Below are 22,263 nucleotides of genomic sequence, written 5' to 3'. Positions count from 1 at the left end.
TGTCAAAGATACCAAGGATATGAAGGTAACTGAAGGATGTGTACACTGATTTAAAATGCATTTCATTAGAAAGTTTGACTGTTGGCATGCTGCTGTTATCAAATTGAATTTCGCCATTTACGCAATACCATTGGCCCTGTGAGACTTGGTTTGCAATTACACCTCTGCACCAATACCCTTGGTCCTGATATAAAATCCTTTGCCTGTGGTCACTTGGCTAATATTTTGTTGAGTTTTTGTTTTGCTTTGTGTTGTTTCTTTTTGCACTTATGCTCATCAGAGGGATTAGCCTGTCATTTTCCTTTTCCATTCTGTTCCTACTAGGGATACTTCCTTACTTTCTTAATTGCTACAGAGTATTCTTTTTGTAAGATTGGAGTCTTTTCCTTGAATGGTAGGTGGAATTCACTACTGAAATCACCTGGGCCTGTAAGTTTTGTTTGGGGTGAGGTGTATCAGAGTTTAACCAGAGAAACAGAATCAGTAGGAGATATATGAAGAGATTTATTGCCAGGAATTGGCTTACATGATGGTGCGGGCTGGCTAGAAACCCAAAATCTATAGCACAGGCTGTGAAGAAGGACAAGCTGGAACCTGCTCGCAGGAGCTGAAGCTGCCATTCACAGGAGGAATTTCTTCATCAAGAAAGCCTCAGCTCTGCTCTTAAGTCCTTTCAATGAATTGAATCAGGCCCACCTAGATTATCCAGGATAAGCTCCCTTAAAGTCAATTTATTATGGGCTTTAATCACATCTATAAAATACCTTCACTGCCACACCTAAAAGAGTGTTTGATGGAGTAACTGGGGACTCTAGCCTAGTCAAGTTGACACATAAAACTGACCATCACGAGGTGCTGGGGAGGGCTTTTATTTGTTGATTGGATTTTTAAAGTGGTCTTGTCAAAGAATAAATTTTGGTTTTGTCAATCTTCTCTATTGTATTTTCTCTTTTTCAATAATTTCTGTCCTTACCTTCATTAATTCATTATTTCTTTGCATTTATTGCTCCTCTTTTTCTAATTTCTTGAGAGGGATACTAGCTCATTAATTTTAGCTTTTCTCTTTTTCAACCATACACATTCATGGCTAAAATTTCCCTTTAAGCATGAGCTTGACTATATCCCACAAATTTTGATATGTAGTATTTTCCTTATTAAAATATTCAAAATATTTTTAACTGTCCATTATGATTTTTGACCCATAGTTATTTGAAAGCATGTTGCTTAATTTCCAAATACACCAAGATTTTCCAGCTACCTTCTCATTATCAATTTGTAGCTTAATTTCATTTGTTGTCAGAGGGTATACGCTATATGATTTCAGCCCTGTTCCTTATCAATACTTTTGAATTTTTCATTAATTTTCTTAAACATTGCAATGTATTTCTTTTATAGTATGTGTCTAATAAGGAATGATGTTTAGGAGGCACCTGCCACAGGTGAGTCTAGGAAGGTGGCTGAGAGCTGAACAAGGGACGAAATTGACTGCTTCTCTAAAGAGCTAAGACATGTTATTGGAGATCAGTATTGCCTGCCCTTTAGTCACTTGCATGCTATCTACACCATTTTTTGCCATGTCCAAATACCACATGTACAATGTGTTGTTAAAATTGACTCTTTAAAATTCACACATTTTTACATGAAACAAGCTTTATGTTACTATAAAAATGGAAAATTAGTATCATTTGTCATAGGTAGAAGGTAGCCATAAAAAGAAACATTACAATGAAAAGGAAATAATATGACTTATTATTTAAGATATTGTTGCCTGATGAATGCTTTAAGGCTGAGGCCTGTTCTCTTATTGTGAAAATAGAAGATTTAACAAGCAGGTATTTGAAGATCTAATGAAATGTTAGCACCACAGTGCAGGGCAGTAGAAAAATGATGGACTTTCCAATAAATATCTGTAACACAACATTAAAAACACCCCTTTCTTTTATCAATTTACAATCATCATTGCAAAAATCATCAAAGAATGCTAAATCTGAGGGAGAGGGCAAGTTTCGTACAAATTATTTGCATGGTTTTGAAGTATCTCCTGAAGATTACTTAATAGCCGTAAGGAAGAAAATGTAACTATACAGGGAAGAAATTGGCTGTCAATTTGGGCAATCAAAATTAATATTATCTAGATGACACCTGTACAAGGACACATCACTTAGTTGGGTATCCATATGAAAAATAATGTCTATGGATCCTTACTACATATCACATCATATTAAAAATTAGTTCCATACATACTGGACAGACAGATCTAAATGTAAAATATAAAGCAACAAACCTTTTTGAAGAAAAACATAGGACAATAGTCAAAAGATTTCTTTAACATGACATAAAAAAGTGATACATATAAAATAAAAATTTGGTAAGTTGAACTACATGAAAATAAAGAGCTGCGTTCATCAAAACACAGCGCTAAGAAAATGAGAGACAACCCCAAATGTGGGAGAAAATCTTCACAATACAGAATTTCAACAAAACACTCACCCAGAATAGAGCAAACAAGAAAAGAAGAAATAAACAGCTACTACAAATCAACAACAAAGATAGACAATAGACAACCCAATAGGAAAGTGGTTAAAAAATCTGGACAGGTACTTCACCAGAGAGCATAGCCAAGTGGTTCAACATTTGAAAAGGTGCTTAGTCTCATTAGTTCTCAGGAAAATGAAAATTAAAACCACGAGATCTAAAATTAGAAAGACAGAGAATACCAACTGTTGGCAAGGATATGGGGGCAACTAGAACCCTCATACATTGCTGGAAGGAAAGTAAATTGGTACAACCACTTTGGAAAAACAGTTGGACTTTCTCTATTAAAATGGATATACAAGTTTTGTCACCCAGCAATCCCACTTTCAGGTATTGTTGAGTTGAATTGTGTCCCCTCCAAAATTCATATATTGAAGTATTCACCCATCCTGTACCTCAGAAAGTAACTGTATTTGGAGATAGGGTCTTTACAGAGGTAATTAAGGTAAAGTGAAGTCACAGGAGTGGGGTGTAATTCAATATGATTTTTTATAAGAAGAGATGAGGACATAGACACACAAAGAGGGAAAACCATGTGAGGACACGGGGAAGAGATGACTATCAACAATGCAAGCAGAGAGACCTCAGAAAGAACTGAATCTGTCAACACCTTGATCTCAGACTTCCAGCTTCCAGACTGGGAGACGATACATTTTCATTGTATAAGCCACCTGAACTGTGGCAGTTTGTCATGGCAGCCCCAGCAAACTCATACAAGTATCTCGTCGTCGGCAGCCGTCCGTCTCGAGAGACGATGGTGTAGCTTCTTAAGAGTGTATCTGCACCGCCGAGAATGGCTGTGCAGTCCGACTCGGGAGTGACACGGTATCTGTCTCCTCCCGTGTTGAATCGACATCTTGCGATGACGCTGGAGTGTCCTCTCCAGTGAAGCTGAAGCTACAGAGCCTGGGCAGGGTGATATGGAGGGTCTGCTGTTGCCCATGCAGCAGACCCCCCCTCTCTTCGCAGCTGAAGGGAAAGACGGAGTCAATACAGCTTGGCTTCAGGTGCGCCGCAGGAGTTGCCGGTGTTGACAACAACGTCAAACTGCCTTCGGGACTCCGGCTCCGGATTTTCTGTCGGGGTTTACTCCCTTAGCCTTTCCCCTGAAGAGGTATGCCGCAAGGCAGCGGAGGTTTTTTGGAGTCAGTTTTCCTTCTCTGATGTACCCTGACTGGAAGATCGAACCAGCGACACTTAGCTCGCAGGCCGACGCTCAATCCACTGAGCCAAACCAGCCAGGGTACACTCAAGATAATTGCATATATATGTTCAACAAAGGCATACACAGGAAGAGCCATAGCAGTACTATTTATAATAGCCTAAAGTAGCCCAGTGTTTGTCAGAATAGAAAGAACAAGTTGTGGTGTCCCCATGTACTGTAATACTCCACAGCAGGGAGAATGAACTACAACTACATGAATTTGAATGAGGCCTCAACATTAATGTTGATGGAGAGAAGCCAGATGTGTAAGAGCACATATTGTCTAGTTCCATTTATGTAAAATACAAAGATGGGCAAACCTAATTTCCACTGCTAGAGGTCAGGGTAGTGGTTACTCTTGGGGAGGTAGTGACTAGGAAGGGACCTGGCCAGAAGGCTTCTGGGCAATTTTACACAGATATGCTCTCTTTATGAGCTGTCATCAAGCTTCATACTTATGTATAATATGGACATTCTTTTTAGTGTCTATTTTGCTTCAATACAAAGTTAAACACGCACAAGAACACCATATTCAGGCTTTTGTTTTTCATAATCTGAAAGATTAGAAGAGAATTTAGCAGGGATAGCCTTCCTTTCTTTGTTATTGAACAACAGTGGCCTTTGTGCCACTGATGGTATTCCAGCCCACCTGCTGGGACACACAGGTGAGGGCAAAAGCAGACCTGCCTGGTGCTCAGAGCCCCTGTCTGTTGGGTAGAGGATGAAGGGGAGCCTGAATGGAGTCAGGGAAACCTGGGACAGGGCTGTTGCTGTCATCCAGGTTCATCCATGGCAGAGTCAAAGGCAGGACTACAACCCCAGTCCCCCGACTCCATGCACCACAGCCTGTGAATTATCTACTGGGGACCCCGGTGCAGTCAGGACAGCCACATCTCTGCCTCTCCCTGCCATAACCTCAAAGCTTTGGTCTGAATCTCCCTTGACTTGGGACAGGCTCCTGCCTCCAGGTCTATAAGCAGCTACTTTCCCAGTTCAAGTCCTGTTCACCTGCTGGGGTCCTGAACATAAAGGGCAGAGGAATTCTTCTTTTGGGATCTACAAAACAGGAGGTGACCAGGCCCAGAGGGTCACAGAGCCCCAGAGGGTCATTCTGTGGAATATCTGAAGGTACATCTGAGTTTTTCTAGGCTTTTGTTTTAGAGCTGCCTATAAGAGGTATGTGGTACACACACACTCACACACATGCTTAATGCCAGAAACCATTTGGGTCATGTGTGCTTAATTGGCTAAGAGTCCCCCACAGCTGGCTATTCTGAAGCCTGTGGAGCTGAGAGGGGTAGGGGTCTCCCCTGACTGGTGTTCCATGGAATGGTTGTGAAAGACACAACATGTTACCACAAGATGAGGCTCATAGCCCAGCAGTCACCAGACTTCACTTGTGGCTGGATCTGGGCACAGAATGGAGATGATGTCACCAGAGCTTCATGTTATCTCATCCAATTAACCAAGAGTTAATTAGTATGTCCAGAGTGCTTTGAAGCTGAGGAACTCTGTTTATTCATGACTGGGTGGAAGCAGCATGTCAGGAATGGCAACACAGGGGCACTGACATTGGAATGGGAAGATGGCCAGGCCTCTGCCTCTGATTTGCTGTGAGCCCACTAGGAGACACTTGTGAACATGTCTGTCAGAGTGTCCTGGGGCTGCCACAATAAAGCACCATACACTGAGGGGATTAAAACAACAGACATTTCCTAGTTCTGGAGGCCAGGTGTCTGAAATCAAGGTGTCAACAGGGACGTCCCTTCAGAAGCCTCTAAGGGAAAATCCTTCCTGTCTCTTCCAGCTTCTGGTGGCCACAGGCATTCCGTGGCTCATGGCCACATCACTCTAATCTGTGCCTCCATGTCCACATGGCTTTCTCATGTGTCTGTCTCTGTTTTCTATTCTTACAAGGGCACCATCATATTGCATTAGGACCCACCTGAATTACGTCATTTTAACTTGATTACATCTACAAACACCCCATTTCCAAATTGGGTTACATTCACAGGTACCACAGGTTAGGGCATGAATATATCTTTTGGGGGGACACAATGGAACCCAACCCATAACAGTGCACATGTCATCTCCAGTGGCCGAGTGCTTCATTCCTGTCAGTGTCCCTCCCTCACTCCTTTCCTCAGCACAGGAACATGGAAGTGACTGAGAGGGCCAAAGCCTTCTAGAAAGAGAAGTATAGAAAACTCCAGGAGGTAACTATCATTGTAATAGCTCTTCTTTCACAAATGCGCTTTTCTTCTTGAACACATCTCAGCCCTCCCCCAGTCTTGACCCCCTCTTATGAACTATGGGGGCTGGCCTATGTGCCCTCACTCAGTTCAAACACTAGTGGAGGAAGGTTAGGCTGAGAGGGTGTTAGAGTTTGGCTCCAGAAGGCTGCTGGGTAGGGCCCGACTAGTCCCAGACCATGAACTTGGGTCCTGGAAGATTCATTCAGCCCTGAGTCATTACAGTTTTCTCATTGCTGGGTTCTCATGCCAGTGACCTACCACAGCAGAGGACTCCTCTGGTTAACCCCCAAGGCAATTTCTGCCTTCCCTTCAATTCCCTTCAGCTCAGTTCTGTGGAGCACTCATGCTGAATGGAGATAGGTAGGCTCCAGGGTTCCAGTGCCTGTGCTGGCACTGAAGCAGTCACAGGGAGGTTCTGAGCAGGCCCTGCCTTGGATGACTCCTTAGTCTGGAGGGAGGGAGATACAAGAGCCAGGCATCTTGGGCTAGTGTCATCAGTGGAGGAGTCCCTGAGCAGATACAATAAGAGCTGAAGGGAGAGCACAGTGGGAGCTTCACTTGGCCTGGATGCCAGTCTAGTAGAGACTCGTAGGAGTCAGCCTGGCAGAGGACAGGAGGCATTCCAGGGAGAGCCCCCAACATGTTGCCATTAGCAGTGGGCCTCCCAGTTTAGTAGGTGTCCTTCTAAAGGTTCCAAGCACACTGCCCATGGAGCCCCAGTCCAGAGAGGCTATAGATGTCAAAGGTTATCTTAGGCCCCTTCACATAGAAAGCAGCCTCTCAGTATCCAGAGGTCTGAGCCAGAGCTGGCTTTGGAAACTCCTGAAGTCCTTACTTCTGCAGTGGCATGAGGGCCCTTTGCTGAACCCCCAGCAGTGACTGGGGGCCTCTCTTGCAGGGCCTAGTTTCTTCAGGCTTGGTCTTTGTTCTACCTGAGCCCATATTGGGAGCCCCTTTGGTTGGCTATGAGTAGATGGCCTTTGGCTAGGCAGCCTTTACTCAACCTTTGAGCTTCACTCTCCCAAATGCTAATCCCAGCCCTAAACAAGACACAAAGAGGTATGTCCAAATCCCAGTGTCTCCCCTACCAGGACCCAAAGCCCATTTCTAGATCACAAGTCCTAGTCCTGGGCCTGTAGACAATGCTTGGACAAACACTGGCTTACCTGGCCCACAGTCTTCTCGGGCCTTTCTGAACCTGCCCTGCAGACCCACCCACATTTCTTAGCACCTTCTAAGGCAGCACCATTCTATCAGTGACCTCTGTACAAGTTTTGCAATCATCAGTTGATGTGAAACTAGCCCAGAGAATGATTATAATAGTGTTCGGCAGATAGCTGCAGGGATCTAGCACAGTTTGCTCAAAGCACTTCGCCTCTCAGGGGCGGTTTGGAGCATTGGATTGGCAGCCATTTGTCACTCTACCCAGGGGCTTGCTCCCCCCAGCCAGCTCGGCAGAGGCTACCACACCCTGGATTCATGGCTGTGAAGCCTGTTGGGACTTGCCTGCTGTTTGGTCCCCCTTCCAGCTGGAGGCCTGCCTTGTACCTGGGCCCCAGTACCTTCCTTCCATGTCTCAGCAGCTTGCTCAGCACCCTCTTATGGCTCATCTGCTCGTATTGACAAGGCTTCAGATGTGACTCTACCTGGCCACCTTCTAAGTTAGTTGCCTCACTACCTTCTCCTCAGGTTCAGAAAGAACCTCACGCTTGACCGGTTTTTCCAGGACACTCCTTCCCTGCTGACTACTGGCCCAAAGGGGTCCCTTATCATGCACCTCATTAGCCATTGTGGTAGGTTGAATAATGGTCCCCAGAGATGTCCACATCTTGAGGAAAAGGAGATGTGACAATGAAAGCAGAGATTGGACTGATACACTGTGAAGATGGAGGAAGGGGTCACAAGTCAAGGCTCACAGGCAGCCATATGAGGCTGAAAAAGGCAAGAAAACAGGTTTTCCCATCAGAGTTTCCAGAAGAAACCAGCCCTGTTAACACTTTGACTTTATCTCACTTTAACTGATTTTGGACTTCTGACCTCCGGAACCATAAGAAATTAAATTTGTATTGTTTTAAGCTTCTAAGTTTGTAGTAATTTTTTAGTCACCACAGGAAACTTATACATCCAGTGTTCCCACCCAATGCAGACATTAAAAAGGTACTTAGGCCACTGAGGATTATTCTGGGACGGCGAACCATTGGGGAAAATAATGTTGGGCCAGAGGGCTGCCAGCCTGGGGTTGAGGCCCAGCTCTGCCCCAACCAGCTATGTGTTTTGAGAAAGCCCTACCTCTACAGGCTTTGGGCTTCCCTGTGCAAAGTGGAGATCATAAGAAACAAGCTTGTTGCGAGGATCAAAGGAGAGAATGCTGATCCATGTGTTTCTCCATCTGTGTATTTGGGAATGTGCTGACTGAAGAGGTGCTAAACAAAAGCGAGCCATCTGCCAGCCTACCTATAACACTGCTCCCATCATCTTGCTCAGCATTCATCTTTGGTCTTTTCTCTAACCTCCTCCTACCAAAACCATTCAACAAACCTGGAGTGTTTACAGCATGACTAGCATCATCTGAGGCAGGAGCTGGAGGGGTCCCAAAAGTCTAAGAAAATCTTCCCTTGAGAAGGCCACCATCAAAGAAAACTATGGAGGGGAAGATGAAGAAAGGATACACATTTTATGACTACGTTGTGGAAATCTGCCTTGAGAACTAGTGTACCACCAACTAGGATGACACTTGCTACCTCATGCTACATCCTCCCTATGACCACTTAGACCAGTTGTAATGAATTGTGATCCTTCCATTAATGACTACCTCCCCTCTCCTTGCTGTACCATGAGCTCCACAAGGGCTCTTGTCTAGACTTTTCACTGTGGAACCCCTGCCCTTAGCACAAGGCTAGTTACACAGGAGGTACTCAGAACATATTTGTGACTGTTAGACCTTACGGACACTTCCCTATTTACTGTCTGGGCATCTACTCTTGGCCTTCAGCCTCTTCAACTTCTCTGCACTGGCTGACACTGCTGAGCACTCTCCCAATCCCTCACCCTCTCCTCCCTAGCTTTCCTTGAAGCCTTAGTTTTGAGTTCACCTTTTAATTCTCAAGGTCTCATCCTTCCTCCTCCTGTGTTCCTATGACTTCAAGTAGCAGCAATATGCCAAGATCCTTCAAATATCGATCTCTTGCCTTCTTGAATTCCAAGGTTACTCAGACACCATAGTCAGAATGCAGAATGCAAGTTTCCTAGTTATCTTTATTCCCTCCCTGCCACTTAGCTCCACATCTAATCAATTGCCAAGTATTGTCCATTCTAGCCCAGAACTATCTCCAGACTATTTCTTCTCTGTATCCCCATAAGTAGTTCCCTGAAACAGACACACTCTCACTCTCCTGGACTGCAGAAGTAGCTTGCCATTGGTGCCTGCCTCTGGTGCCTCATCCTACACTCTCTCCTCACCATTCAAACACAAATGTTACCATGTCACTCTTTAGGCGGTGACCAAGTCCAAGCTCCTTGAGCCCTGCAACTACATCTCCTACCATTTCTAGTCACAGCTCATGGTGGTTCCCTCAGCTTGAAAGCTGGAATGCCATTCTTCCTCTTCTCAGGTTGCCCAAATTAGTTTCATCCAGTTTTATTTTTTATTTTTGTTTTGTTTTGTCTCATTTTTTGTTAGTAGGCATCCTAATGGGTTTGACATGGTATCTCACTGTGGTTTTGATGTTGAGCATCCGTTCATTTGCCTGTTGGTCTATCAGTCACTCTTAAGCAGAAGTTGGGAAACTTTCTCTGTAGAGGGGAAGATAGTAAATATTTTAGGCTCTGTGGATCACACAATGACTGGTCAACTCTGCCACCGTTGCACGAATGCAACCATAGACAATATGCAAATGAGTGGGTGTGGCTGAGTGCTAATAAAACTTTATAGACTGAAGTGGACAGCAAGTGGTATTTGACCCTGGGTTCACAGCTTGCAAATCTTTGCTCTTAAGGCAAAGAGCATTTGAGTTATTATTTTCTCTGTGAGAGTCTGAGGATAAGGGCTCTATCTCCATTGCTTCTGTATCCTTTTGGACTCAGCAGGTGCTCAGTTAATATCTCTTGAATTGATAGTCTCTGCCCACCCCCTCATCCAGTGGAGAACAAAGCCAGTGGTTTATGTGTCTCCCAGAACTTGATAGAAAAGGCATCTCACAAGAGTTGCTAGGAGACAGGATGCAGTACAGGACAAAGGCTGATACGCCTTCACCCTCTTATCTCTCCTTTTATTTCCTACTCAGGTTACTCTAGAAAGTTCTCTAGGCCAAAGGAGCAAATGAGTGGTTGAGAGGCAGATCCGATAAAAGGGAGTTTCTAATTTGAGCCCACCATCATTTGGAGTCTTCCATGATAAACAACTAGGTAGTGATGGTAAGGGAAGGTTGTAGTGTTTCCCAACATGTGTCTTTTCTCTCTCCACTCCTAACTATTTGTGCTCTTTAAGCCTTTCATGTCGGAGAGCTCAAGATCACAGCCCATGTCCTTCCTCCCCACGTGGGCACATTTGCTGCATTACACGGCCTGAATCAAATGGGTAATGTGAGGCGCAGTGGCCTGGGGAATCAGGAGCCCATGGTCTATCCCTGGCTCTGATAACTGCCCAAGTGCCCTTGGCTTCTTCTCTCTGGGGGTCCCCCAGCTGCTCAATGTGGGTGTTGGTGGCTTTCTCCTCTAAATGTCCTTCCAGTTTGGTTACACTTATTGGGTGCCTTCCCAGGAGCAGGCATTGCACATGACTTCAGGGAAAGAGAAATGAATGAAAAGCCCTTGGCCTCTGAGAAGTGTAGTGGTTCATGGGAGATATAGGCAGCTAAGCCAATGATTACCTTACAACTGAGGAAGTGCTTTGATGGTGACCAGGATTTGTAGGAAGCCAGAAGAGAGAGAAAGTGTTTGGAGAGAAAGCTGGGAGGATGAAATGCTGTTGGAGATAGGTGTGAATGAAGAGGAGGCTGCAGGCCCAACAGGACTACAGGAAGAGCTTATAAGCTAGCTTGCTGGGATTGGATAGAGGGAAGAAAGGCAAAGTAAGTCACATCAAGAGTTATTTCAGTTCAGCAGAAGAGAAAGGTTTCTACCAGCAAGGGCTAGCTTACACACCAAGGAGAGAGGAAGCCCAGAGCTACTTGTCAATGGATAGAAATGCACACCAGAGCTTGGGTGGTTGTGGCCAGAGGCCTCAACCATTCCTGTTTTAAAGTCACAGACTCCACAGATGGAACAGCTGGACACAGGCATCCCCTGGTCCAGGAGCACATGCTGATGGAGATGCTGGTAAGGCCTGGGGGCCACACTCTGGCCTCTGCCCCTCAGCTTGTCTCTCCTGGGCCCTCTCTCCAAAGTGGGCTTCTCCACAGTTGCAGGCCGCCACCCCACTGGCTTGAATATTTTGACTGGGCTAGTTAGGTTGGAAAAGCAAATGACAAACATGTACCCTTTCCTACCAAAAGACACAGACTCGCAAGTGACCCAAAGGCTGCGTACAATTTATGTGGTTCGCAAACCTCCCGAACCACATATGAATGCCAGGCCCGGACTCTGCTCCAACTAGTCCCACAGGCTGCTCCATTCCCCCAGTGCTTGGATTGTTTCCTTTCATTGCTGTTGTTACTCTAGGATTCCAGGCCAGTCATGTGATTACCCATGTTTCCTGGGTGCCCACTGTGCTGCGGGAACACTGGTTGGCTCTGTCCTCAAAGAGCTCCTGGCATGAGAGGGGCGGGAGAAAGAACACAGAGGGACTACACTAAATGAGGCAAAGATTGAGACCCCCCAGTCTGGGAGCCCAGGAGAACAGTTTACAATTGGGAAGATCAGAACAGGGAGCTGGCCATTCTGGACCTGGGGACATATGGGGGAGAGGACATTGCAGGAAGCCAGGATGACCTGAGCAAGGGGATGTATGATAGCATGAGTGGTCTGGCTGGAATATAGCAAGTGTGAAGCCTAGTGGAAGAACCTGGAAAGGTGGGCTGAGCACAGGCCATGATGGACTGGCCATGGAATGTGTTCAGGAGAAAATCAGGACCCACTGAAGTGTTTTCATTGGAGGAGGGGGAGGATCTAAGTCTGTTTTAGGAAGGACTCCCAGGATGTGTGAGAGGCTGGATCAGAGGAGACAAATTAACTCCGCTGTCCCAGTACACCTGACCGAGGGGCAGACGGAGCCAGGTGCTGAATGAACTAGGTCGGTGTCAATCGGGAGGGAAGACAACTGAAATAAGAGATCTCCCCAATGAAAATGCAGAACTGGGAATGGACTTTCAGCTGTCCCCATTCTCTCAGCCCTGATTCTACAGATGGATGTGCCATGGGAGGGGCACGGGCACTGGTAGGTTTTCCAGGAAGTCATTTTAGGGAGGTGTGCTGCAAGGCTATCGGCCTTCAGGAAAGGAACAGGTTGGGGTGGCCCAGGAACTTGGGCCTGTGTGAGGGCAAGTTCAGTCTTGCAGTGGCTGAGGCGAGGTTCTAGCTACACTCAGTGACCTGGTGGGAGGTCACTTCGGTGGATCAGAACCATTGGCAGGGCTTGTGAACTGGCCCACCCCCAGAGTCTCAGTTCAGTAGCTGTGAGGTGGGGCCCCAAGAGTTTCTGACAAGCTCTTGAGGGAGGGGTTGGAGGTTATGGTTTCCTGGCAGTCAGACTTTCTCCAAACAGGTGGCAGGAAATGGTTTACATAGGTCTAGGTTAGGACTGTACGGCAGAGTAAGGAAGGGTAGCAAAAACCCTCACAAGGCAGGGCACAGGGTCTGTCTGGAGGGCTCCCCCAACCACTTACAGATCTGCCTCACCTTTCTGATTTGCAGACATTGCTTCCTTGAGAAGCCTTCGACGGCTATTCTGCCTCATTTCCAACTGCGCCAGGTTCCCTTGCAGCCCAGTCTCACTCACACTTTTCCTTTTTGGAACTTTCAAGTTTCCAATTATGTATTGATTTCCATGGCCCCACTAGAATATCAGATGAAGGCTGTGTCTGTTTTAGTCACCACTGAAGCCTGTGCAGTGCCCAAAAAACACGTGGAAACACGTACAGTCCAGAGTCTGATGACAGATATCTTTGGTCAAGGCAGCTGCTAGCATTTTCCCAGGGAAGCTGGGAGGACAAAGCTGAAAGCACTTTGGCCCTCAGTGCTCCACAGCAAGGTCTGCCAGCCTCAGTCTTCTAAGCAGAGACCCTTCTCCAGGCACCTCAGAAAGTCTTCCCTTTCTATGCCCTGGCCTCCTCCCTCCCTCTCATTTCCCTGAGGAAATAAGGCAGCCAGCTGTGACTTTTCTAGGTACTCCACTAAGGCTTCATTTCTATTTCCAGAGCTGCATCAGTGCTCACTTAAGCACTTCCTAACTGTACTCCCGGGCTCCAAGCAGGGTGGCCAAAAGGAGTTTCTTGATTTTTGCCCTCCATTGTTATGTCAATGGTTTCCTCTGCCTGAAGGATGAAGTTCAGCCCCCTTGGCTTGTTGTGCACAACCCTGCCTACCTCTTCAGCCTGACTGGCCTCCCACTGCTCCACACCTCCCACCCAAGCCAGGCTAGCCAGTTCTGCACTTGACTGAATCTGAGAAAGACAATGCACTGCTAATGAAACTATGACAAGCCACTGACTGTGAGTCTGACCTTTTAGCTTGAAATGCCACCGAAGGGCCTCCAAGGTCCAACTCAATGCTGTCACCGCCTTCATGAAGATCTTTTTGATGGTGTTGGCTAGAAGCCATGTCTCCTTCCTCTGAACTATCACCATCTCATCTCAAGCGTGTATCATTTCTTGCCCACTATTACAGGGGATTGTGAACTTATCTTAACTCTGCTATTCTAAGTGCCTTTGGGGCAAAGATTGTGTCTTGTTTCTCTTTATATACCCCCAACCCATCAGCTTAGCAGTCTCCCCACAGCCAAGGGTCATGCTCATATTACAAAAACCAAGTGGCATGTACAATGTCTTTATTCTAGCCTCCCCAACTCTGGACAAAGGCAGAGAAGAAAACAGAAGTCTTTCAGATTACATGTCAATTAGTCTAAGAAGAAACCAGAAAAGAGAATGTTAACTCATCATATGCACTAGGCCTTCTGGAAATTGGCCAGAAGGGTCTGAGCATGAAGGGTTCTATGAGCAAAGTTGCCCTTTCTGCACCAGCTAATGGAGTTTCTGCCCAAACTCCAAGCAGATAAGGAAGACTCTCTTCTGTCCGACCTTTCTGTCAAGCAGCCAGATGTCCTACATCAGGAGTAGCTAAACAGCTGAAATAGCATGCCACAGGGACAGACCACCACCGTGCCACTAAGGACAACAGGATTCTGTTGAGAAACAGGAATTTGTCCATGACAAATGTTTTATGAAAAAAACAATGCAGGCAGGCACTGCAGCTGGGCCTGAGAGAACCTGGAAACATGCAAGGAGGAGAACATGTAAGGAGGGATTGTGGGGGGAGGGTTACAGCTGTTTAAGCTTTTAGAAATGTTTTCTCTAAACTCTGTATCTATTTAAAATGTACACACAAAGTCTTACCATGTGTTTCTAACTTGTTTTTCTTCTAGGAAATTTGTAGTATGTAGCTCCTTGAACAGTCTATGGCTTCTACTCTTGTACTGGTTTGCATGGAAACAAATCTAGTTCTCCCTCAATTATCAAAGGGGTTGTTTCTTCCCTACAGCTTCCTTGATTATGTAAAAGGACAGTGGAAAGATAAGGAACCCAGGAGAGAGGGGGGATGGAAGAGAACAGAAAGCAATAGAATACAAAGCTGCCTCCTAAAAGAAGTCCAAATCTGATCCTCCAGAGAGAAGTATCTGCTGTTTTTGCCCCACTTGTGGTCACAGAAAGGATGAGTATGCTCTCACCTAACTGGCAGGAGGGGCCTGAGCTCAGAATAAACTTACTTGAAGGAGGTTAGTTTATTGATCCACAGGGGAGAACTATTGGAGGGGGGATGTGACAAGAGGACCCAGTCTTGGTGGCATCACTTGACCTTCCGCAGGTGGTGGAAGCTTTGCACAGTTCTTTCCACAGCATCATCCATGGTAACCAGTGGACGGTAGCCCAGGACCTTTTTGGCTTTCTCACAGCTGTAGTAGTGGAATGTTCCAGCCAGTGCGACCCGCATTGGTGTGAATGTGGGCTGCAGCTGGATGACAGGACTGATCACCATCACCAGGAGGGACAGCAGGATGGCCAGGTAGTAGGCCACCCAGTAGGGGATGTGATACTTGGGAGCTTCGTAATTGAGGCCTATCAGGATGCGGGACAGGAATGTCCAGAAAGGGATGGGTTCGTCGTTGGTGATATGGAATGCCTGAAGAGAAAACAAGAAGTCAGAGACTACTGCTCAGCTGGAGGGATGAGCAGGCTACATTCAGAACTTCAGAGCTCAGCCCCAGCTGCTGGCTCAGCCCAGGATGAATGCTGGTTTTGGGAAACCAGTGGCTGCTCCCTGCCCACCAACCTGCCCCAGTTCCTTTGCAGGGCAGCTCAAAAGTAAGGCAGACATTAAGTGCAGGCAGACTGCACATTTCTGTGGTCCTCTAATCCACAAGTGTTAGCTGCTGGCAAAGACAACCTTCTGACCTGCAGCTGGAGCAGCCTTAGGTGTAGAGAGAGAAGGCAATGAAAATTTGATCTATATGCCAGTGTTTTAAGTGAAGCTTAGATTGCATTTGGGAAGGCATGTCTGTTAATTTAATTTAGTAATTATGTTAATCATGGTAAAACTCATCTTCTTATCTTCAGATGCAATGAACAGGTCATTACATTTCTCAAATGTGCTGTGTTTGGTCTCAAACACAAGCCACACCCACCCTAAGGGTTATATGAGTGGGAAAATGGCAGAGGTCCAGGAGAGAAAAATGAGGCCCAAATAGGGCGGATTCCAAAGGCAAGAGTGTAAAACAAGGAAGAGGGTGCCCTCAGAATAAGAGAAAAGGACGAGGGGCCCACATGTGCTCTCCTATTTCTGGGTGAGCCCTCAACTCCCCCATATAACCATCCTGCCCATGCTAGGAGATTCAGCTATATCTGCTCCTCAGTAGGGGTGAGAGACATGAGCATGGTGGGGCGATAGGGGAAAAATGGAGACATCTGGAATGAGTGGGAGACATCTGGAATGAGTGGGAGACAGGGTAAATAGCCAACACTCTGTCCAATGTTCACAGCACTTGTCCAGAGTAGCCATGTCCATGGCAGGCAGCCGGGTTACGTTCATGGAGAACCAGGTCCTGAATCACTGTTCAAACCCAGCTCTCCTCTGGATTTTGGCTGCCCTGTGTGAGGTGGTACTGCCATCACACCATACTCCTGACCATAGGGGCTCAACTTTGGCCAAATAGGATCCTAAAGGAAGTCTACCAGGATGCAGAATCATGGACGGAATGTGCCAGTGAATCCAATCACATAGAGAAGAAATCTGCAGATGGGCAAACATGCAGGGGGAGGATGTGGTGGGTCAGACACTGCCAAGCTGGGAGAAGCAGGTACCTTACCTTCCCACCCAAGGCCATGTCTTGGGAGAGGTACTCTGCAGCCAGAATGTGTCCATGGACCACGTTCTCCACAAAGGTGAAGTCCACCAAGTTCTCCCCATTCCTGTGGGCATGCAGATATGGTTCCACTGGGCTGGGAGCACTCAGCTGCATGCGGCCTTGCATGTGGACCCAGGGCTGCTCCCAAGTCTCAGTGTGCTACCTGCACAATGGCTGCTACCTGCCTTGGCAATGCCAGCCCCTGACACACCTGGGTGTCTGTAATAGTTAAAGATGTACAGGGTTCCAGGGCTACTGGGGCCTTCAGGGGCAGTGGGATATTTAAGGGCCAGCTAATGAATCTGAAAGACTGGTGCCCTGCCTGAACCATCCAGCATGGCCAACACTGCTGTTGACTGCTCTGAGGTCCAATTTGGGCAGCAGCTCTTAACTCCTTCCAGAACACTCTGGGCTAATGCCTTGCTCTGGCCTCACATATTTCTACCATCTCCTTCAAAGCAATAGGACAGGACAGCAGGGAGGCCAAGTGAAAGGCAGGGAGGCAAAGTAGCAAGACTAAGTGAAAAGGGAGAAAATGGAACAAAGGAAGGAAGGAAGAAAGGAAGAGTAACTGTACTGAGGAGACAGCCACACTGGTCACCACCTGCAGAGGCCCCTTCATCCACAATTTCCTCAAGCAGGAATATTAATGTCTCCACCTATCTGCATAGATGCAAGGAGAGTTGCGGGCCTGACCCTTGACCCTGGGTCAGTTTTCCCCCTCTAAGCCTGTTCCCTCAATTTCCAAACCAGGACACAAGTATTTTCCCAGCCTGCCTGAGAGGCTTCTATACTGGGTTGAATAGTGCCCTCCTCAAATTCATGTCCTCCCGGAACTTGTGGGTATGCCCTTATTTTGGAAATAGGGTCACTGCAGATGTAATCAAGGTTAAGTGAGCTCATACAGAGAACAGACTCTAAAGCCAATGGCTGCTATCTTTACAAAACAAAAATTTAAACACAGACACACAGAGAGAAGAAGGTCATATGAATATGGAGGCAGAGACTGGAGACAGAGACTGGAGTGAGGCGCCTATAAGCCAAGAAGTTCCAAAGACTGCCGGCCACCACCACAGAAGCTGGGAGAGGACTGGAAGAGATTCTCCCTCAAAATCTTCTGAAGGAACCAACCCTACCCACAGCTGAATTTCAGACTTCTGGCTTCCAGAACTGGGAGAGATTTATTTGTTGTTTTAAGCCTCCCCCTGCTAGTATGGGTCATTTGCTGTGGCAGCCCCAGAAAACAGAGGGCAGTAGAGAAGGCCACATAAGAGAGCTGAATGTGACTGATTCTTGTTAGAGTGGGTTCAGGGGGTCTTGAAGAGCAAGCATGGGCCAACTTACCCAATCATGAACTTCATCTTGCCTTTTCTGGCTGCTTCAATAAGAATGGGGACCAACTGGGGGTCCCTTGGGCCAAAAATGCCATGGGGGCGGATGGCTGCGGTTAAGAAATTCCTTTCAGGATCATTGGCACCCAGGATTTCCTGTAGGAGAGTAGAAGGAGCGTGTCCATTGTGGACAAGCCGCTCCAGCTAAGCAGTACCTCCCACAGGGGACACAGATACCACCCACTGCCCTTGGCTGAAGACCTGCATCAGTGACAGTATAATTCTGGCTACTTCTCTACCCTATCCACCTTCATCACCCAAATTGGAAAATGCAGGAGAGACAGCTGGATCAAAATCAGTAAGCTCAAACAGAAAGGCTTGAGTTTAGGTTCAAGACTAAAATGCAGAAATGCAGCCAGGGGAAGATGAGCCTTGGCAGCAGTTTGTGGAGAAGAAGCGGGGATTCTGGTGAGCCAATTAGCTGTGAGCCTACCACGAGGCTGCTACCAATAAAGGGGCTCTTGCCTTAAGCTCTATTTGCTGACTGTACTTTTCCACCAGTTTTGGGCTGTTCTGATCAGTACTGAGTACCACCTCCCAGGAAGGGATTCTGATGAATCTAAGTGGGCCAGGAAGAAGAGACCGAGAAGGTAAAGGGTGTGGGAGAAACAAGGCAGCCTAGTACCTAAGACGCACTCAAGGAGAGGTAGCGACTATTCCCGTCACCCATCATCAGGATGACAGAAAAGCTGTGTTCTGTGTGGCTTACTAGACAAACTAGAATGTAAGCACAGAGAAACAGGCTTGTCTCAAAAGTAACAAAACTTCCTGAATGATTTGCTATGTTATTGGTAAAAATGGGGACCATGACAGTGCCTACCCTGATAGGGCTATGTGCTGATTAGATGAGATGGCTCATGCCAACTGTTTCAGTAAGTGTATGCTTAATAAGTATAGTTAGCACCTCATCTAGGGTTTCTACTCTATGATGGAAAAAGTTTTGTACCTGTTTGGGTCCCAGAGAGTTTAAGTTACTTGTTGACTGAGTTTATAACCACTATAGCTACCCAACAGTGGAAACACACTCTCACAACAGATTCCCAGAGCTGTCTCTCCTATTCCTGCCAGGTCTCTGGTCCCCATGGCAATGGGGGAAAGGACTAAATAAACCTTCCAATGTCTTCTACCAAGGCTCATCTCTGTTACTAAAAAGAAGAGAGGTGAAGGGGTCCTAGATCAACAACACGACATTCCATTTTTTTATGTTGTAAAGTCTGAAAGCCAACAGTGAGTTACTGTGTGCCAACGGTGGCTGACAGCAGGCTCCAGGGGGTTACTGTTGGAGACATTTACAAGCCTTGCTTTTTTCTACTTGGGCACCACAAGTCAACTCAAGTGACTCACTGACGGTCTGAGCCATAGCTGCCAATTGCAGCTCCTGAATACAAAGGGTGGGAGTCCCAGGCACCTTGGATGAGAGTGCACAGGGCCCAGTGGAAGCTTCAGTGCTCTTTGGGTCAAGTCCAAGCAGGTGGGAGCTCTGTGAGGCTCTCTGTGCTCCAAGGAGCAGGGTGGCAGAGACGACTCCAGCTTGCAAAAGGCTAGGCCTCCATTCCCTGGATTGGAGAGGACCTCATGTCTCTCTGAAGAGTTCTGGGACTTTCTGAGCTGAAGTAATAGCAAACAGGCAGCAGGCTCTTGGGCAGTGCAAGAGGACCCATGCCAATTTGGTACTACACTCTGGTTCCATATGTACTGGCTGTGAAAGAATGCTCTGTGGCTGTGATGTGCTACAAACACCTGAGAGAGGTAAACTCTACCTAGCTAAGGCAAGCTCTCTGTGGCCTATGAGCATTCAAGACCTTCAGCTGAGGCTGTCCTCAGGGTAGTGCCCTCTCTGGACATTATTCCTGGAGCTAGCTGCTGTTAGGGTTCTCAGAGTCCAGGAGTCTGAAGGGTTGGTGCCTGTTACTCAACTCAGACTGCTGCTAAAACCAGGTGCTCCCACAAAAAGCCAGGCTGTCAAGTAGAAAAGTAATTTTCCTTAAAATAAAGCAAGATCTTTCCACTGTTTAATTTTTAAAAGGGAGGGGAACAAGAAAGCCACTAGGAAGGTATTTCAAATGAAAACACATTCCTTGTGTGTTAAGCCCAAGTTATGCCTGTATACTTTGAAACATCATAAATTGCCTGATTTCTGATTTCTACAGCAACCAAGTAACCCTGCATAGCATGAGCTAGAGTGCAGGCTCTGGAGCTAAACTGCCTTGGTTCAGGCATCTATACTAGCTGCATGGCCTCAGGAAGGCTTTGAATCTCTGGGAATCAACTGTCCTCATCTGTAAGCTGGTGATGATAACAGTACCCACCTTAGGGGGTCATTATGAAGTTTAAATGAGGCAGTTTCTGTAAAAGACTCAGAGCAGTGTCTGTACACATTAAGCTATTTTATTATGATTTCTTTTCTTTAGAGAAAGAAGGCTCAGAGAGAGAGAGAGAGAGAGAGAGAGAGAGAGAGAGAGAGAGAGAGAGAGAGATCAATCGATTGCCTCCCGTATGTATCCCAACGGGGGATTGAACCCACAACCTAGGTATGCACCCTGACTGGGAATCAAACCTGCAGCCTTTTGGTGCACCAGACAAAGCTCCAACTAAGCCACCCAGGCAGGGCTTGCTATGATTTTTTTAAACTAAATTTCACCCACAAATTTTACTTCCCAAGTTAGGCACTTAGGCCTCAGAATACTAACTTCATATGTTCACAAGTATTTTTCTTAAAAATATAAGCCCTTCAGATGTTCATGGAACTCACTTGCCACTCACTAACCAGTTCTCACATACGTACTCTCTCCTGTAAGATCTTTGTCTCCGTGTAGTAGTCAATGGGTTTCATGGCATAAGGGAGATCCTCGGTTCCATTCTTGATGTCAACGCCCTCAAAGATGACACTAGCACTGCTGGTTAAAATGAGTTTCTGGCAGAGGAGAAAGGAAGATTTTAAAAAAAAATACAAGTCAGGAATGATCACTATTTCAGCACTATGACAGTCATTTATGAAAGAGAATCAAATGGTACCTGTTCATGACCTTTGCATGCAAGACACCATACAAATTATTTACTGTAATGCCTTCACTTTTCAGGCCTTCTTAAAATAATCTACAAAGATCACCTTTTGCAGCTATGTGGATTTTACACACATTATGGCTTACATTCTAAAACAGCAGATTTTATTTTATTTTTCTCTCCTATCACAACTGAGGGATAGAAAAGACTTCCATTCTTCATGATATCTCACTATTGGAGTGAGTCTCCATGGGTGGAAGAACAGCGCACAAACTCTGAGGGAGATGTCTGTCTGAAAAAGACCTCTGGTGATTCCCACACCAACCTTAGCATGTCTACACGTGCAGGCACATGCCCATGCCCACTTGAGAAATACTCCTCAAAAGGAAGGAAGATGCTCTCTTATGAGAGTCCCCTGCTCCCAGCCCTCTGGCTCAAGGTGCCTCATCCAACACTGAACATTATTAGCTCAAATCATAGCTTAACCACTTTTATTCAACACTTCCCTGGAGTCCTAGCCAGCATGGTAGGATAAGACAAACAACAAAGTATAATGATTTGAAAAGAAGAAATAAAAGTATCACCACTCACAAATATGGGACATGTGTATACAGAAAACACTATGAATATACAGAAAATATTCAAGTTAAGAGTTCGGCAAAGTCAATACACAAAGATTAACTGTGTTCCTATGCACTAGCAATTGAAAATGTGATATGAAAGACATTTCAATAACCATAAATGAGGTACATAGCGATCAATTTGACAAAAGATGTGCAAAACCATTATGAAGTATAAAACTCTATTGAAAGGCATTAAAGAGATAAACAGAAATCTTATGTATTTATAGATAAGGAAGACCCAATATTGGAAATATGTCAATTCTCTCCCAAATACCTTTAAGTTTGATGCAATTACAATAATAATTCCAGCAGGCTTTATCCACTAAATAAGCTGATCCTAAAAAGTATATGGATGAGCAATGAACAAAGGGCTGATAGCCAAGCAAATTCTGAAGAACATGGTTGGGGGTGACTTGTCCTACCGGACACTGAGACTCATCCTTAGGCTCACTGAATTAAGGCAGAGCACAGTGGCCTGGGCACAGACAGAGGCCAACAGAGTGGAAGAGAGAGCCAGGCACAGACCACACACAGCACCAACCTGTGAGGTGTGCTGGATAGGGTGCTGAAAGTGGGGAAAGGATGGATCACAGAAGAAATGCTCACTTGCGGAACAACAAAGCATGTGGTCTCTACCTCAGACTCTATATAAACATATAAAAACTTAGATGTGGGCAGTAACATTTTAAACCTTTGAGGG

The 22,263-nt window shown here is 46.1% G+C and overlaps 1 protein-coding gene across 3 annotated transcripts in view; it reads right to left on the bottom strand.

Annotated features, from left to right (window-relative positions):
- Positions 1 to 14,907: 14,907 nt before the first annotated feature.
- The window catches only part of NSDHL (NAD(P) dependent 3-beta-hydroxysteroid dehydrogenase NSDHL), a 30,363-nt gene continuing 23,007 nt past the window's right edge, over positions 14,908 to 22,263 (bottom strand). For all 3 annotated transcript variants that reach the window (XM_090264952.1, XM_090264951.1, XM_090264950.1), the window contains 4 exons: positions 20,723 to 20,851; positions 17,891 to 18,033; positions 16,508 to 16,610; positions 14,908 to 15,324 (listed from right to left, as the gene is read on the bottom strand). In XM_090264952.1, the coding sequence (XP_090121078.1) occupies positions 14,992 to 15,324; positions 16,508 to 16,610; positions 17,891 to 18,033; positions 20,723 to 20,851 (708 nt within the window). In that variant the 3' untranslated portion in view covers positions 14,908 to 14,991. The remainder of the gene's footprint in view (positions 15,325 to 16,507; positions 16,611 to 17,890; positions 18,034 to 20,722; positions 20,852 to 22,263) is intronic.

Source organism: Furipterus horrens, unplaced genomic scaffold (assembly GCF_987537825.1).
Source record: "Furipterus horrens unplaced genomic scaffold, mFurHor1.1.pri manual_scaffold_17, whole genome shotgun sequence".
NCBI lineage: Eukaryota > Metazoa > Chordata > Mammalia > Chiroptera > Furipteridae > Furipterus > Furipterus horrens.
Note: the sequence above shows the minus strand (reverse complement) of the source record. Positions and strands in the feature narration are given on the sequence as shown.